This window comes from Anomalospiza imberbis, chromosome 12 (assembly GCF_031753505.1).
Source record: "Anomalospiza imberbis isolate Cuckoo-Finch-1a 21T00152 chromosome 12, ASM3175350v1, whole genome shotgun sequence".
NCBI classification, from domain to species: domain Eukaryota; kingdom Metazoa; phylum Chordata; class Aves; order Passeriformes; family Viduidae; genus Anomalospiza; species Anomalospiza imberbis.
The window spans coordinates 7,321,109-7,337,440 of NC_089692.1; the positions used below are offsets into that span (position 1 = coordinate 7,321,109).

Here is a 16,332-nt window from a genome sequence, read left to right on the forward strand (position 1 = left end):
CGCCGCCCCCAGCAGCGGGCGGGCTGGGCTGGGCTGGGCTGGGCAGGACGGGGAAGGACGGGGCAGGGCAGCACCGCCCGGCCCTCACTCCGCCCGGCGGGGCCGAGCGGTGCCGCAGCCGAGCTCCGGCTCCGCGCAGCGCCGCGGGCTCTCTGCCGGCACCATGCGCCGGGACGGGCCGTGGCTCAACCTGTCCGGCAGCGCCTGTGCGGCGGGCGGGCCCTTCCCCGCCGGCACCGCCGCGCTGCTGGCCGCGCTCATGGGGCTGCTGGTGCTGGCCACGGTGCTGGGCAATGCCCTGGTCATTCTGGCGTTCGTGGTGGACCGGAGCCTCCGCACGCAGGGAAACTTCTTCTTCCTGAACCTGGCCGTCGCCGACCTGCTGGTGGGTGAGTGCCGGGGCGCCGCGGGGCGGGGGGTGGCTCCGCCCGTGTCACCGCCGAGCTCTGTCCGCAGGCGGCTTCTGCATCCCCCTCTACATCCCCTACGTGCTGACGGGCGAGTGGAGGCTCGGCAGGGGCTTGTGTAAGCTGTGGCTGGTGGTGGACTACCTGGTGTGCACCGCCTCCGTCTTCAACATCGTCCTGATCAGCTTCGACAGGTTCATCTGTGTCACCAGAGCGGTAAGGGCTGGGCAGGGGGTGCCAGGGGGACGGCGGGGGCTCCAGGGCTGCCCTTCCAGGCAGAGGGTTTGCTTAGGGCACCTGGCTTTCAACGCCCTTGAGCCTCTCCCGAACAGCACATGAGACAGGGGCAAGCTTCTCTCAGTCCTGGAAATAGTTCTGGGAGTGATCGGCTTTGCCAGAAAATGCACTTCCTTCTCACTTTTACAGTGGAAGGTACTCTGCTCTAGAAACGGCACAGGCTGTGTTTGCAGAGGGAACAAGGTGTAATTATTTCCTCCCCAGCTGCATCTTGAATAATCTTTGCAAGTGTTACCCAGCTGAAGCAGAGCTGCTCCCTCGGGACTCGGCCATGCCCCCGTTGGCAGCTGAGAGCCCAGCTGCGGCACAAGGCAGAGACCTGCTTGCAGTGGGTACCGAACTGTCAGGGGAATTTGATGTGTACGCTGTGTGTAGGGGTCAAAAGTGGCCCAGATTATAATTTAACATCTTGCAGAGGATGCAAATGCCATTTCTATATAATGGCCACAGAAATAGCTCAAATCGTGTCTGCAGCACACCACCTATTAAAAAAGGAAGATTAGACTTTGCACTTAATTTTCACCTAGACCATAATGCTTCAAAGTATTTTAGATGGTGTCAAAATAACACATTTTACCTGTTAATAGGTTTCACACTTCTACACACACTTCTTGGTTAAGTTCCACCCACATTTTCTTAAAGTGTTCGTTTAAGTTTGTTGCTCATTTAAATCACAAAAAGTACAAAGAGAGACTGGAGAATCAATTCAGCAGTTTTACCAACTTCTTTTTGAAGAGGGAGAAATGAACAGATTAATTCTTAAACAGTCAACACTCAGAATTCCTTTATTTTCTAGGTTCTGAATTAGCCATGAATTTTTCTTTCATAAACCAATCTCCCATGTCTATGCACATAGTATAAATATATAAACCAGATGGTTTCAGAAACAGAAATGGAAAGTGGTCATAATAAATGAAAACAATCATCCACTTTAAAATACTTCTAATTAATCCCTCATATAAAAATCCCTCCCCAAGCAAGAGTACAGAAAAAGACTGTTGGGTTAGGGCAGTATGAGAACATATAAACAGGACTATCTGAATTTCCAAATTATTCTCCATCTCAGTGAAAATGGTGACTTCCTTTAAGACTGCTCCTGAAATCATTCATAGCTTTGTTAAGGACTGCAAAATCAGAACAAGTTCAGACACACTCAGGTTTCCTCAGCTCTGTGGCTCCTCTACCAGAACAGCACTGGCTGTGGAGATCAAGGCCCACAGATGGGGGCAGTAAACATGAACTCTGTACAGAATTTAAGAATTTAATATTCCAAAGGCTGTGTGGCTGCACCGTGGAGATGTGAAGGGTGAGTTCCAAGCCACTACATGAGTATTTGTCCTCAGGGACAAACATTCCAGGGAATCAGAAATAGAAAAGATGATCTTGACTTCAAGATTCTGATGAATTCCACTGCCGATATGGCTGACATATTATTTCTGCACCTTAGCTTCTCTATTTTCTAAATAACAGAAATCAGTTATTCTTCTGTAAAGCACTTTGCAGACCACAACACTCCATCTATACACCTTAACTGCAAACAGGAATTCTGTAAGTACTTGATGGAAAAACAAAATTAGGTATATCAAACAGAAGAAGGTGTTGTAAATGTTTTGTGATTTTCACATTAAGTAAAAGAATCTCTCTACAAAGTAGAAATAAAAGAACTTGCATGATGTTCTGTGAAATCAAACCCTTTTACATATTTCAAATTATTAAAAAATTCCATAAAGGGCCCAATAAACGTTTTTAACCATTCTGTAAACAGGTATCACAGCTAATACAATTAAATATGAAACAACTGGTGACAGCCAATTCTAGGAAGAGCAGTGGTTATTTGCTTTGAAGGAGACTTGGTTTCAAGCTTTTAAGATCTGATGCATGTTCTCAGAACTTATCCAATCACCTTAATAAGGTCTCTTGGAAGGCATAGTTCAGAAGTAACTCTTCTGTGATACCAGTAAGCTCGGTCTAAAAACCCTCATCCCAAAGCCAGTCTCTCACCAACCCTCACAAGTGACAGAGGGCTATGCTCCAAAGCAGTCATGTGGGAGATGTGTAATGTGTGTGACTTTTGTCCCTCAGGTCAGCTACAGGGCTCAGCAAGGGATGACCAGAAATGCAGTATTGAAGATGATGACTGTATGGATTGCTGCTTTTCTCCTCTACGGGCCAGCCATTCTCAGCTGGGAGCACATTGCCCAAAAGAGCATCCTCCCTGAAGGAGAATGTCATGCAGAATTCTTCTACAACTGGTATTTCCTAATGATTGCCTCTACTGTTGAATTCTTTACACCTTTTATCACTGTTATGTACTTTAACTTAAGTATTTACCTTAACATCAGGAAACGCACATTGCTCCGAAATGAAAACCTCTCATCTGGTCAAGACTGTGAAATGAATTTCCAGGGGGAAAAAAGGGAACACACTGTGTTTTTTGTAAAGCCAGCTAACAGAGACAAACATGAGAAGAGAGCAAGCAGCCTTCTTCCCCCAAGGAAGGCTCCAAGGCTTCAGGCCTCGGCTGAGCTTGGCAATCAGCCATCAAATCTGAGTGCCAGTGTTGACCTTCCACCCCTCCAGGTGGATGTAAAGACTAGGCCTTCCAGGAATGGCTTCTTCAAAGCAACAGAAAGCCTTTGCCACCCCAGCAGCAAAGTGGACGTTGCTAACATTATGACAAACAGATTTAGACTTTCCCGGGATAAAAGAGTAGCAAAGTCTTTAGCAGTTATTGTCTGTGTGTTTGGGTTGTGCTGGGCTCCATACACACTCCTGATGATCATCAGGGCAGCCTGCCATGGGCACTGTGTGCACTATTCCCTCTATGAGATCTCATTCTGGCTCCTGTGGGTGAACTCAGCCATTAACCCTGTTCTCTACCCACTGTGTCACATGAGCTTTAGGAAGGCCTTCATAAAACTCCTGTGTCCACAAAAGGCCAAAATTCATCCTGACATTTTGATGTGAAAAGTCGGAAGGCTGAAAATTAGTGTATCTTGTATTTGGTGGGAGCACCAAAAAGCAAGCATTGCAATACCTGCAAATATTTATGGAATACTGGTAAGTAGGCACAAGTGTAGATATTTATGAATATGTAGAAATAGAGTCATCCATGTAGCTGGAAAAACCACAACAATGAAATGTCATTTTTCAAAGCTCTTTGGGAAATTACACCAACAGTGTGTTTTCTGGTAATCATGCACTAGTGTTGAAGTGCTGAAAACAAAAAATGGCTAATAATTAGAGTTCAGGCTCTGTCACTTTTAATAACTGTAAATATTGCTGGGCTTTCATAAAGCATTAATCTTGGATCTGTTATATCTTACCCCAAACCCACTTCAAGAGATCAAGGGTCTCAGTTTTTAAGTCTAGGATGCTTTCCCCCACTTAGTGGCAAGCAAGACAAGGCATGACCAAAGATAAAAATACAAGAAAAGTATGGGACAGGAGGCAGCACAACAGTGATGTTACCAGAGAAGGTGAGCAACTGTAGCAGGTAAGGGAGCACTGAGATTTGAGGTAAAAGGTGATGGAAATAGAAGAGAGTGGAATATTTAGTAGAACAAAGTCCAGGAACAGAAGTATAAAAGGGTTTTGAGCTTTGTAATAGGGGATACAAGAACTGGTAACTTACACACTAGAAGAGTTTCACTAGGAGTTCCTTCCCTCAGCAGTGACTTCCTGCCCCCCACCAGGATCCTGCATGGGCAGGAATCTACTGAGGTCAAAAACTCTACTCCTTACAGGGCTGAGGGTATTACTCTGTGCTTTGCTGTAAGGACAGAGTAAGCCTAAGTAGTCTGTGAGATCCGTGACAGAGCTTTAGGTAAACTTCCCTTCCAGTAATTTTTAAAACCTTTACAGTTGGACCTTTACTACTTCTGGCTAGATTAAAAGTGTTGTTTTCCCCTACCCCACCCAATGAATCTTTCCATCCATCAAGTCACTAGTGGTCAAGGAAGTATCACTTGAAGTGTTGAGGTATTTCCCAGGTTATGCATTGTGCCTGGCATGACTCCAAATCTGTTGCCATTTACAGCCTTGCTACTGCCCAGAGTCTCTGCCATTGTGTCTGTGCCACAGGAGCAGCTCACACAACTGATTCTGAGTTTGGAGCAGATTTGTCCCACAGGTTGTCACATTGAGCATCACTAATGAGACAAGTTTGTTCCTCCATCACCAGCATTTACTACATAACCTAACAGATGCTTTTATTTGCTGACAAGTGATAGTTACTGAACAGCTCTAATTGTCCATTGCCACAGTCAAAATGCATGGTAATACAATTGATCTTAAAGTTTACAGGCTGTAAAATTATTTACTTTGTAAACTTTCAATAAAAGTAATTAAGACCTGTGGAAGAGTTCTAACTGTTTAGCCCTAACAAGTGGGAGAGGGTGAAAAAGCACCAGTCTGGTGGTTTAGGGTAACTGCAGTTGAAACTGCAAAATTGGTATTTCAAAGACACTTCCTAAATTACAAGGACTGACACGGAGGATTAAACAGACACAGTTAGCAAATACTGTAAACTAGGAGGGCATATCCCTACACTATGAACATATCCACATGAACATCACCACATTCTGCTATGGATGTGCTATAACAAACCAGCTTAACAGCTCTCCTATGAGGAACAGTTTCAAAAGATACAGAGCAACATGAAGATTTTTGAATTGGCATCAGTTATAAACCTGGGGAAGTAAAGCCTTTAAATTATCTCCCTATTCATTCCTCCTCCCTTCCAAGCCAGACTTATTCATCAGTATATTAATGGTCTAATTGTTGTTTACTCTGCAATTGCTTCCTAGGATTGTATTTGCCTTTTTTCAGAAAACAGGTAAACTAAATTACTGAATAATCCCACCAAAGTCTCATTTAATATCCAATCAAGCCAGGACACATTTTCAGAAAAACGGGGGTCACTCAAGGAGTAATGCAATTCCATGTTATCTTTAGAACACCACGTTCAGTCACGGCAAACCAGACAGGTCAAAACTTTCAGCAACTGGCATTAACCCATGGATAGGACCAGCTTCACAGCAGCTGCCACTGGCCGTGCTCTACTGCTCAGTTTCCTACAGCACGGTCATTCAATTGTCACTCCCAGGCACAGAATCCAGGAGGATTCTTCCTCACTCCAAGTATGTCATAAAAGCATTCTGAAATGTGAGCACACATCATCTCAGCACCATGTGGAGAAACACTGGGTTTGTATCACAAACTCCTACATGAGAAATGCCAGCAGCCGCCCAGCTCAGCCAGGGTAACTATGCCTTGATCTTTCTGTTCCTACAAAACCAAAGTTTCTTTCACTTTTATCAGAAGATTCAACATTAGCTTTGGGTTCAACAGTGGGCTCTGAAGAGACATGAAACAACAGGTGTTAATAGCAACTTTATTGTTTCACCGGTGCAAAATCATGATACTGAATAAACCTGTGTAATGCATTTTCCCCTAAATTTACAGTAATGAAGGTTATACATATCTATATAGATTGAAATTTCTCTATTTTTTTATACTATTTGGAACAAAATTATCTTGATAAATATGCCCTGTGCACAGTACTGGCCCTCACTGAATGTCACAGAGCCTTAATATGCAAAATATAACTTCTGTTTTTGAACATGGTACTTTAAAACTCTCCAAACATGCATTAATATATTCTAGTTTTAGGGAAAAATATTACACTTAGTCTTGACTCGCATTAAAAGAAAAGCACAAGCAGAATTTGACATACAATAATCCCAAAACTCTGATGCTCTGTAAGGATCAGACACAGTTTCAGCTGACAGTTACTGCCAGTTTAGAGCTGTAGTGCTACAGAAGCAACAGTGAACAGACAGAAGAGAAATCAGAACTGAAGAGCCCTACCATGTCACATGGATTTCAAAAAAAGTTTCAGCCATGCTAACTGATGAAACCTGTAGTTGCTGGTCCAAACTTCCAAATTTGTTAGAGTATTCAACACAAGTGTTTGAAGTGCCAGACTGAACACATGAATGTTAACTTGACATTTCTGAAAGGCACAACCTAGGAACCTATCTTAAAAAAAAATGTGGTATGTAAATGAAAACAGGTACAGTGAGTGTCTTTCTAAAGAACAAGACCTTCATAAATTGGCCCCTCAGATTCTGGTGATTCCCTCCTCAGACGCAAGTGCTCCAGTGTGTTGTGAAAGTGTTTGTTAATTTGTTCTGTTTCTTCAGTTGACTCAAGGTTTGGGAGATCTTCTCTGATCTTCTGTATAAGCTGATTCAAAACCTGAATTGTCACCTACAGAACATAAAACAGAAGTCATCAACACCACCTGTGTACAAGTGCACAGACATTAGTTTTAATGGACTTATCTTTAAGCTATTTGTATTTGGACAATCCTTCAAAATGCTGAAAAGACTGTATGCAGACAAAGTGTTGGGGATTGCCTTCTCTGGTTCTGCACAGGACCCTTCCAATTTCAGAGTTCTGTGGAAATTCCCCTGTCCCAGCAAAGGTGAAAAACTTGTCATTAGCCTGACAGCTTTGTAACCATTCCAACCTTCCAGTGTATTCAATACAAATTTAAAAATCTTCAAACAAATGGCACACACCATCAGACTGTATGTGCACTGTGAGATAATTGTTTCTTATAGAAGTCAGTCAGGATGGCAATATCAGATTTAAAGTTATTCTTAGGGAACAAGTCGTGGCTGCCTACAGGCTGAGTTCAGCACTACACAAAATGCACTGCAGGGCCACCAGAGTATCCAGAGAGTATTTTTACATCTGCTAAGTGCTTTGAAATTCCAAGCTTTATTTTCATCTCCATCAGATATAGCATCTCCTATACTAAGAGCACCCCTATACTGAGAAGCCAGTTCAGTTATTGGAAAGTCAGCAAATCCCTCAAATTTCTTTAAGAATTCTCTCAGAACTGCAGGGTATTCTTTAATGTCTGCTCTCAATCAATGACATCAGAGAAGACCCTGATCTCTACTGGACCAAGCAGGTCTGCGTAACTCCTTTTTATCTGCTAACAGAAAATGGATCAGGTAACTAACTCAGATTATACACACACACAATTTAAGCTGAGTACATATGGAGTCATATCTATTTTGTGAAATTAAAGCTTACACCAACCTGTCAGAGTCAGCAGTGACCATGAACACCCATAAAGAATTTTCTTTCCCTTATGTACACATTGAGTTAGATACCTCTAAAGCTAAAATCTTACTACTTTCTCATCTCAGCTCCAGTAAATTTTCATCTAAAATATTTTAGGTATATGAGTCTCACAATATTTAAATTCATAACTAAACAGCAAACATTTCCCCCCAGTGTGAGAAGAACGAATACTTTTATTAGCACATCAAGAATTGACTTGACTCTTATCACATGAACTTGTGCCTCTCATGAGACTACAGGGCAAGCTGAAGAGTATTTGTGCTATAAGTTTGAATGAAGAGCTTAAAGAAACGTTCTTTAAAATAGATGCAACAGAGAATGGACTACCACTCACCGCCTCATTTTCCTTTTCATAAAAATAGATATATCTATTCAGAATTTCTATGAAAAGCTGGACTTGCAGAGAAGGGTCCATGCACTGATTTGCTATCTTCAGAGCCTTCTTTAGACATTCCATCACTCTTTTTCCTCCATGAAGCTAGAAGGAAAAACACCAAAGTTACAAGAAATAAAAGAACCTTGGGGAGCTCCAGTATCTCTTCCCTTGGCACACAAATCATTTCCTGGGGGTCTGCCACAGAAACACAAAATTACACAAACTGCAAAGAGCAAGCTGTCACTGAAGGCCTACCCTGCCTGACTGCCACCAACATTTGATTTTGTTAAATCACACAGTAGCGTGAACAGTTGTTGAAAGCCTTCAGTTATCAGATCAATTAACTCAATTTTGTAGCACATACCATAATGCATACTTTGAAAAATATGTTTCAAACACTGCTCTTTAAAACAACAACAGCTTATGTGGCAAGCCCTGAAGAACACAGAGGATTTTTTTACCTTTACTTCAACAACTGGTATCTGTAATTTGCAAGTTTAGTAGTTCACATGCAAACTGAGCTAATATAATAAATACAAGCAAAGTGCAGCCCAGTCAACTAGCCTTTAACTAGCTGACACTCAAAAGCTTGCCTGGTACTTCCACTCTTAAATTAGAGTTTTCTCCATGGTTTTATTTATGCATTTTATACTCCAGTGAGTTTTAGAAGTTTCATGTATTAGAATAAATTTCAACCAAACCTACTTCACCAATGTATCTATTTTAGAAGTGTCTACAGAAGGAAGGCAGAACTGTTACTGAGGCAGGATGTGTCTGTCCCACTGGTGTCACTTTGTTCTTACCTCCTCTCCATTCTTGTCAGTGTTTCGGCCAGACCAGAACAGATGGGCACAAGTGCTCACAGCTCGGCACTGGTCTGGTTTCTTCAGGAGTTTGGAGGCTGCCAGTGCACACTGAGTCCTCAAAGGCTCATGGTTCTCCTCACTGAAGCACTTCATCCTCTCAAATGTCCCAATTATCAAGGTGATTGCAGCCAGCTGTGCTTTTGAGTCACTGATTTCATCTTCATACAGAGAGAAGGCCTAGACAAGGGAGCAAGCAAGACTCAATCAGAACACATCAGAAAATAAATAAAATCACACTTGCTACTCACACAGCAAGAAACTGTCCAGTTTTGCATTTGTTAAAAGCTTCAGGCAGGGAAAAAAAATCTTTCATGTAGAGTGTAAAATCAAGTAAATCCACAGACCAGAAAAAGTCTTACAGGAAATAGTATTAAAGTGGTCATAGCAAACAAGTGTGATCCCACATAAAATCTGAAGATTGGGTTTTTCCCCATTTCAAGCACCTATTCAAACACAGAACTTCAGCAGAAATAGTCCTTTAAGAAGATTTGGTTCTTTGAAACAAACAAAACAGCAGAGCAGAAGTTGATGGCAGGTCAGTGATGACAGAGTAGGTAAGAAAAGCACTTGCACTGCTGCTACATGGAGGAAGAATCTTCAGAGAATAGACAAGTCTTGAACTGTATCTCTAATGGAAAGTACATAATTGCCATGCTGCTCTTATAGTCAGAACTGTGCTACAACAGTAACTGACACAACACAGTGAGCAAACCCAGCTTATCAGCAACTCTGTTTAAAAACATGCATTTAGTAGCAGCATTAGAGGAAAGATTAGGACAAAGCTACAACATGGATAACATGGACCACATTGGTTCTTTATGTGATGGATAGGAGGGCAAGGTTTTTGCAACAAGTAAGGCTTAAGACCAAGTTACAAGTTCAAATAGGTTTTCAGAGTAGTTTATAATAGGTTTCAATGCAAGGATTTTAACTGGCAATGCCCAGCATAGCAGTTGTGAACACTGCAGATTTTAGAAAACTTCCAAAGAGTGCTTGTGGTCAGGGCAACACCAGCTGGATATCAGGAGCTGGAGACAGAAGCAAGGAGCATTTTATGCTGAGAAACTACACTCCTCCAGTGAGCCAACTACACGAGCAGGAGGCAGCATTGCAACATACCACTGTTGTCAGACTGAGTATTCAAATCAGTAGCAATGGAGCTTAATTCCACAGCAGCCTGGGAAGCAAGAATGAAATGAGGCGTTTCTACCTAGCAGCATTGGCTGCCCATCATTTCAGGTGTTTTAATCACACTGGATGGTTCAGTGTTCAGCAAACCTACCCAAATCAAATTAAAGGCAGCACAGGACACCAGCTCTAAGAGTTGGACACTCACCTGGGACATGAACTCATAGGCCACAGTTTCGTGATTCTCAAAGCCAATCTCTCCTGCAGCCAGTGCTCCCTGCAGGAAGAGTCGAAGAGGCAGCTCTGCCAGCTCTGCTTTGATCAGAGCACTGATGGTCTGATGAGCAAATGAGAAGATCTTCTGGCACTTCTTTTCCCATTTGTCATCCTAGACAAGAAAAGCAAGTAAAGGCTTGAACAAGAGCATTGCTACAGGGAAAAGGGGATCTCAACTGTACCAAGATCTGTTAAGTGCTCCAATCTGTTGCCCTCTGATGCCACTCCAGTCACTCCAGCAGTACAGTGTTGGCTTCAGTGGGTCTGCACAAAGTATTTCTTTCATTTACAAAAATTTCACACCCATTTTTCCTACACTGAACTGCAGTTAGGACAGCTATGCTTAGCACATAACTGAGCAAAAGCCTAGTTAGCCAAGGGGAGAAAAATTCTGTTCAGTCGAGAGCAATCAGAAGTGGAAGAGAATTTTAAAACCTTAATTTTGAAGAGTATTTTAACAAATATTTAACCTTATTTCTCCATAATATAACACCCACAATAAAGGAAATACATATTTAAGGTATCTATCTCAATCAGAAAGCATTTAAGAGCCAAAATGGATCAGTCATTATTTTAATGTACACTTTTACTACTACTGTGTAAGTTAAAGCAAGTGCTTTTTTTTAGGTTTAGAAACACTACAATAATGTAGCTACAATTTAGAAATGGAAGAATTTCAATATTCAGATTTAAATCAGTTTCATGCCATCAGTTCTGGTCTCCAGTAAAGGCACATAATCAGTCACCTTAATGAATAAACAAAACTAGACAATTTCTACTTCTTCACTTCTCAAGTACTAAAGTAATTTACTATGACTTGATAAAAATCTTCATTCAATTAAACAGCATTCAAACCTCGAGAAAAAAACCCAAACAAAACTAGCCTTCTGAATCAAGTCTGAGCATACTTAGGCAGCCAGACAAAATGCATTTTAAAGAAAACAAAGCCAAGCAAGCATACAAGAACAAGATAGAGGTGAACTTACCACTTTGGAGTTCTCTTTGTAGCGAAAAGCAAGCTGGTAGGCAGCAAAAACCAAGGGTGGCAGCGTGAAACGAATGCGCTGGTTCCCCCCTGCCCCAAAGTGCTTCCGGGCGGTGTTGAGGATCTAGAACAGAAGCACTGTGAGCTCAGAGAATCCTTCACACAAACATACACTCAAGGGAAGCACAGTGCCCCACCCTAAACATATTTTCAGATTAGATGTAGATTTCATGTAAATAACCTAAATATACAGAAGTCTGTAATCACCCATTACACACTGGTTAGCCACTCTGGCTAATACACTTGGACTAGGCTGTTTGAATTTGCATTTCATATCTCCTCCATACAGAATGCATAATTTAAACTGAGATACTGTAAAAATCCTATAACCTTGGATTTTTCCTGCTGCTGCTGTATTGTAGAAAAATTTGATGCAAGCATTTGTGATGTTGAGGGAGCTATTAAGCATTATTAGTAAAAGGTGTTAAGTAGCTCATACAATTGTACCTAAAAGATAATGTGACAAGTCCTTTGATGGCATTTAAAGGGGGTCAACGTGATTAAAGCAAAGCACTGCTAGATGAGAAAGACAGACTGACACTCAGAATCTTTGCAGAAACAGTTTCAATATCTCTAGCTATGTAAATTCTTTTGGGGTTAAAATATTAATTTCCTTGGTGCCAGCATTCCTTTGAGGGAAGCTTTGCTCTCTCCAAGGAAAAAAAACCTTTCTGCTTTACTCCAGTAATAAAGTCCTGAAACACAACTGACTCCAGTTCCTGTAAAGTTATTCTTCTCCCCATTACACAAGTTTCATTACACTTCAAGCAAGTTTTTTATACTAGACCTTAAAGCCAAGCTAAATCAATGCCAGTTATGTTATGCATAGCTTGCACTTTATTCTGTTGCTTTATTCTCATTGTTTATTCAGTGTGACATTTATTTCAGGCACAAACTGTAACTTCACAGTAGTCCCTAAGCAGGCCTGACTCTGACATGAGCTAACTGCCATCTGCAGCAGATCCAACTTCATCACAGCTTCTGCCAGCTTCTCCGGTGGATCTGGTATAGGCAGAATATCCCTGGCCCTCTACTCCAACACACACTTCTCAAGACAGTTTATTTGAAGTGACCTCCCTAAAGCCAGATACAGCAGATTAACAGCAGATAGCTACATTAAGCTGCCACAGACCAACTCAAACCATTACAGGTATCATAATGCACGTATTTCAAGGACATGTCAAATCTACTGCTACAGATGAACCAAGCAGAGAGGAAAAGCATTTGGAACCAAGCAGCAGGACACTATATGCTGTATGAAGACCCCATCCTTAAAGAAATTAAAATTCCTAAGGCCAAACTTTCTAAGCTGTCTTTTCTGAGATTTTTTGCATTCTCTCAGTATCAAAATACACAAATAGCACAGTACTCCAAACAGCACTTGCTGTGTTTTCAACAGATGGTTATATGAAGTTGCCAGAACATTAAGAGTTCCACAAACTAATACAGATAGTTGCAACCTCGTGGGATGAAAACTTTCCATCAACAAATGCTAAAGTCCTCATCTGCTTTTCCTGTATAATCAATATATTATCCTACCATTAAAGGTGTCATAAATAATGTTCTCTACTGAGCTTGTAGTGCCAGAGCAGTGATGCCCCAGCTCCCAGCTTCACTCAAGTCTTGTACAGTCAATAATGCAAGAACTGTGACAGTTCAGAGAGCACAGACTTTGAGAAGCACCAGTCACCAACCAGGTACTGTTGGTCAGGGTCATCAGAACGCAGCAGGTGAATAAATCTTCCCACAAGACTCTGCTCATCCGCAAAGTCCTCAGGGTCAGGATCTTCAGCAGGCTGATCTGGTTGATCCTGGATCAGCGTGGACACCAAATTCATGATAGCATCAACCTGGTAAAGGCAATAGAAGCTCTGTTTAAACTACAGTAGTCCATAAGCATAAATTGCCGGAAATTGGGAACATCTTTACAGCCACTCATAGTGGTCATGCTTCAGCCATATGTGCCTTACACCCTGAAGAAGGGTCTCTCTCAGCACAAGTGGGACAGGGCAGCACAGCAGTGCAGAGGAAATTCAGATTCCAAAGGCTATGCAGCCTTCTTTAGATAGCAGACCCAGTTTTTAAGGGATTCAGGGTCTTTTTTCACATCTAACAGATTACTGTCTAGGCTGAGGTGTGGTAAATCAGAAGTAGCCTCTAGGATGAGGTTAGGTAAGATGTTCAAAGACATTTAAGAACACAGGAGGAAGAATTACCAAGTGGGACAAAGCCTGTGCCAGGGGAGGCAGGGGCATGCAGGCTAGGAAACAAAGTATGGCCTGCATGAAGTAACTAAGTGTGTTTTCAGGTCTTTGAACAATCATTTAAATACCTAGATTTTCAAATTAACTTATATCATACCTGTTCTTGGGACACAATTTCTGTGTTATAATCCAATACATTGCTAAGCACGTAACAACTCATGCTCTTCCTGGACTCGTAATCAAAGTATTCAAAGAGTGGGTGAAAATGTTTTAGTTTCAGAACTGTCAGGATATTGTTGTAAGTATCAACTGGGATTTTCAAAAGTCTAGTCAGCTCCTTTGAAACAGCACTGCTTGTTGCAATACTAAAAGAAAATATATGCAAAAAACACAATTAATCAATGGTTCACACATGTAGACAGGTTTAAAATCTGCTTCAGAGTATCAATTCTGAAGTATACAACAACCACCAAGCAACTTGGTGCTAGGGAGAAAGGAAATGAGTACCAAAATAAGGCAGATCTTGCTCTTTGGGACATACAGTAACAAATGCATGTTTTAAGTTGCTGCCAGCAGAAGCAGAGTGTGGCTGCAAACGCAGCAATAGCAGAACTCTAGAGTGCTGTAAGGGATGCCTACAAAATGCACACACATGGTGTGGATGTACAGCACAACTTATGCACAAGGGAGCAAGTCCTGGTTAGTCAGGAGTTTATCAGGGCTGCTGCAGCTTGGTCCAAAAGCAGTGACCTTACAGGCCCAGAGCATGTCTCTGCTATCTCACCAAATGTGATGAAATGCAGAAGGCCTGATTTTAGGGTATTAATTGCCATGCCAAAGAAAATGCAAGAGACACTTACTGTTCCAGATTAAGTTTGTTGAATATTTCCACAGTAGTCTCCAACACCTTGTCAACATAGTCCACACGGTCTGGGTAGCATTTCATAGCCAGGTTAATGAGAGAAACTTGCAAAGACACCACATCCTCTGAGGGCATATCCTGCCGAGACTGAAATTTAAGACAGCACAAAGTTGATACTAAAGCACAGAACTTTACAAAAAACCAACCCCAAAACTGCATGCAGGGATATCCAACATACCTGTATAACAGTAGCAACCTGCTGTGAAAAGATATCAAACAGTTTGATGTCTGCTGGGATACCAGGTCCATCTTCACGATGTGCAAATAAAGCTAACCTGGTGACAGAGCAAGGAAAGCAGCTTGGTCAGCACAGCTTTTCCACTCCTCAAATACAGAGCAGAAAGAGGGACTGGCAGAAAAAGCATGTCCTTTAGGTATATTTGGAAGCTCTATTACAAGCAAAAAGGAAATTAATTAAAGTCAGAAGCCTTATGGGCAACTGAGCCTGGTAACTATCAGTCCTGGAAAAATGTGCTGACAGAAAAGGCAAGGTGAAGAAAGAACAGGAAGGACATCTCCTAATTGATGTTCTTAAGCTAGAAGTAAGTGCTCTGTTTGTTCAAGCAGATAAAGATGTATAGAGTAGGCTGATGGAAGAGTAAATATCCTGCATTTATTCATTCAGTGATATTACTGAAATTAGACACCCAATAGCATCCTCCGCATAACAGCCTCCAGAAAAAAAAAAAACCTCACAGAAGGAATATCCTGACTTCAATATTCTTTGTCACTAAAGACCAACATGTTTGGAACTTACACTATTTGCAGAGAACAAAATACAAAGTGAACTTAAGAAGAATGGAGAAGTGAAGAATATTGGGTTTTTGGTTATTGGGGGTGGGAGCAAGAAATTGCCATCCAGCAAGCATTCAGGAGATAGTGAGAGGTATTTTTATCTGTAAGAGGAGAAAGTCATGCCAAGCACCTTTTCTGCAAAAATGAGATACAGGATAGAAAGCACCACTATTAGAAAACTAACACCTTACCAGAGCTGAAGCTTAAGAAGTTCAGTACTGCTATCTTGGCTTTCTAATTACTGAGATTATTATACTCTGAATTAGAAAAAGTACTACAAAAATATTTAGGAAAAGGCATTACATTAAATTTTTAAAAAGTCCTTCTACAGGGTTTCTCAATTTTGATTTTGAATCTGAAATAGAGAGACACGTAAGAAAAGCCCAGGAGGCAAAAAAAAACTTCACTGCCAGGAAAAATAAGACATTGAACTAGTCTTATATTTGATTAGGGTGATAAGAAGCAGACTTTCTAAAGCCAGGAACAATCACTGCCTTTTCTTAGAGGCACAAGGCAGCTTTCCTTGGCAACAGCTCAGTGTAAAGCCAGCAATGCTACAAGGTATGAACAAGCTGCAGGCAGATGGCAGCATAATTAAAAGTCATGAATGGTTTAGTGAGGCAACAGAGATCCCAAAGCAGCAAGACTATCTGATGAGATTCCTTTAGCAGGAAAGCCCCACAGGAATAAAGATAAAATTTTCACAAGCTACTACAGCAGTCACTGATGTTCAGATTCAATTAGCCAATGCCAGCTGAAACAAAGATGAGAAATGCCAAGAGGCACAACCTGTGCAGGGCAGCTTCACATCTCAACTACACAATACTGAAGCTCCTGTCCATTGCTGCTACCAGC

At 41.6% G+C, this 16,332-nt stretch overlaps 2 protein-coding genes across 2 annotated transcripts in view; one reads left to right on the forward strand and one right to left on the reverse strand.

Moving 5' to 3' along the window:
- On the forward strand, positions 1-6,370 carry LOC137481134 (histamine H3 receptor-like). The gene is made up of 3 exons (XM_068202645.1): positions 1-389; positions 457-623; positions 2,787-6,370. Exons 1-3 carry the CDS (start codon positions 164-166, stop codon positions 3,669-3,671), a joined length of 1,278 nt encoding a protein of 425 aa, XP_068058746.1. The 5' UTR covers positions 1-163; the 3' UTR covers positions 3,672-6,370.
- VPS35 (VPS35 retromer complex component) overlaps positions 6,086-16,332 on the reverse strand; it is a 24,435-nt gene continuing 14,188 nt past the window's right edge. The window contains exons 9-17 of the mRNA XM_068202641.1: positions 14,861-14,957; positions 14,621-14,769; positions 13,918-14,125; positions 13,251-13,406; positions 11,498-11,620; positions 10,444-10,623; positions 9,045-9,284; positions 8,200-8,343; positions 6,086-6,977 (exon numbers count right to left, since the gene is read on the reverse strand). Coding sequence (XP_068058742.1) covers positions 6,798-6,977; positions 8,200-8,343; positions 9,045-9,284; positions 10,444-10,623; positions 11,498-11,620; positions 13,251-13,406; positions 13,918-14,125; positions 14,621-14,769; positions 14,861-14,957 — 1,477 coding nt within the window. The 3' untranslated portion in view covers positions 6,086-6,797. The remainder of the gene's footprint in view (positions 6,978-8,199; positions 8,344-9,044; positions 9,285-10,443; positions 10,624-11,497; positions 11,621-13,250; positions 13,407-13,917; positions 14,126-14,620; positions 14,770-14,860; positions 14,958-16,332) is intronic.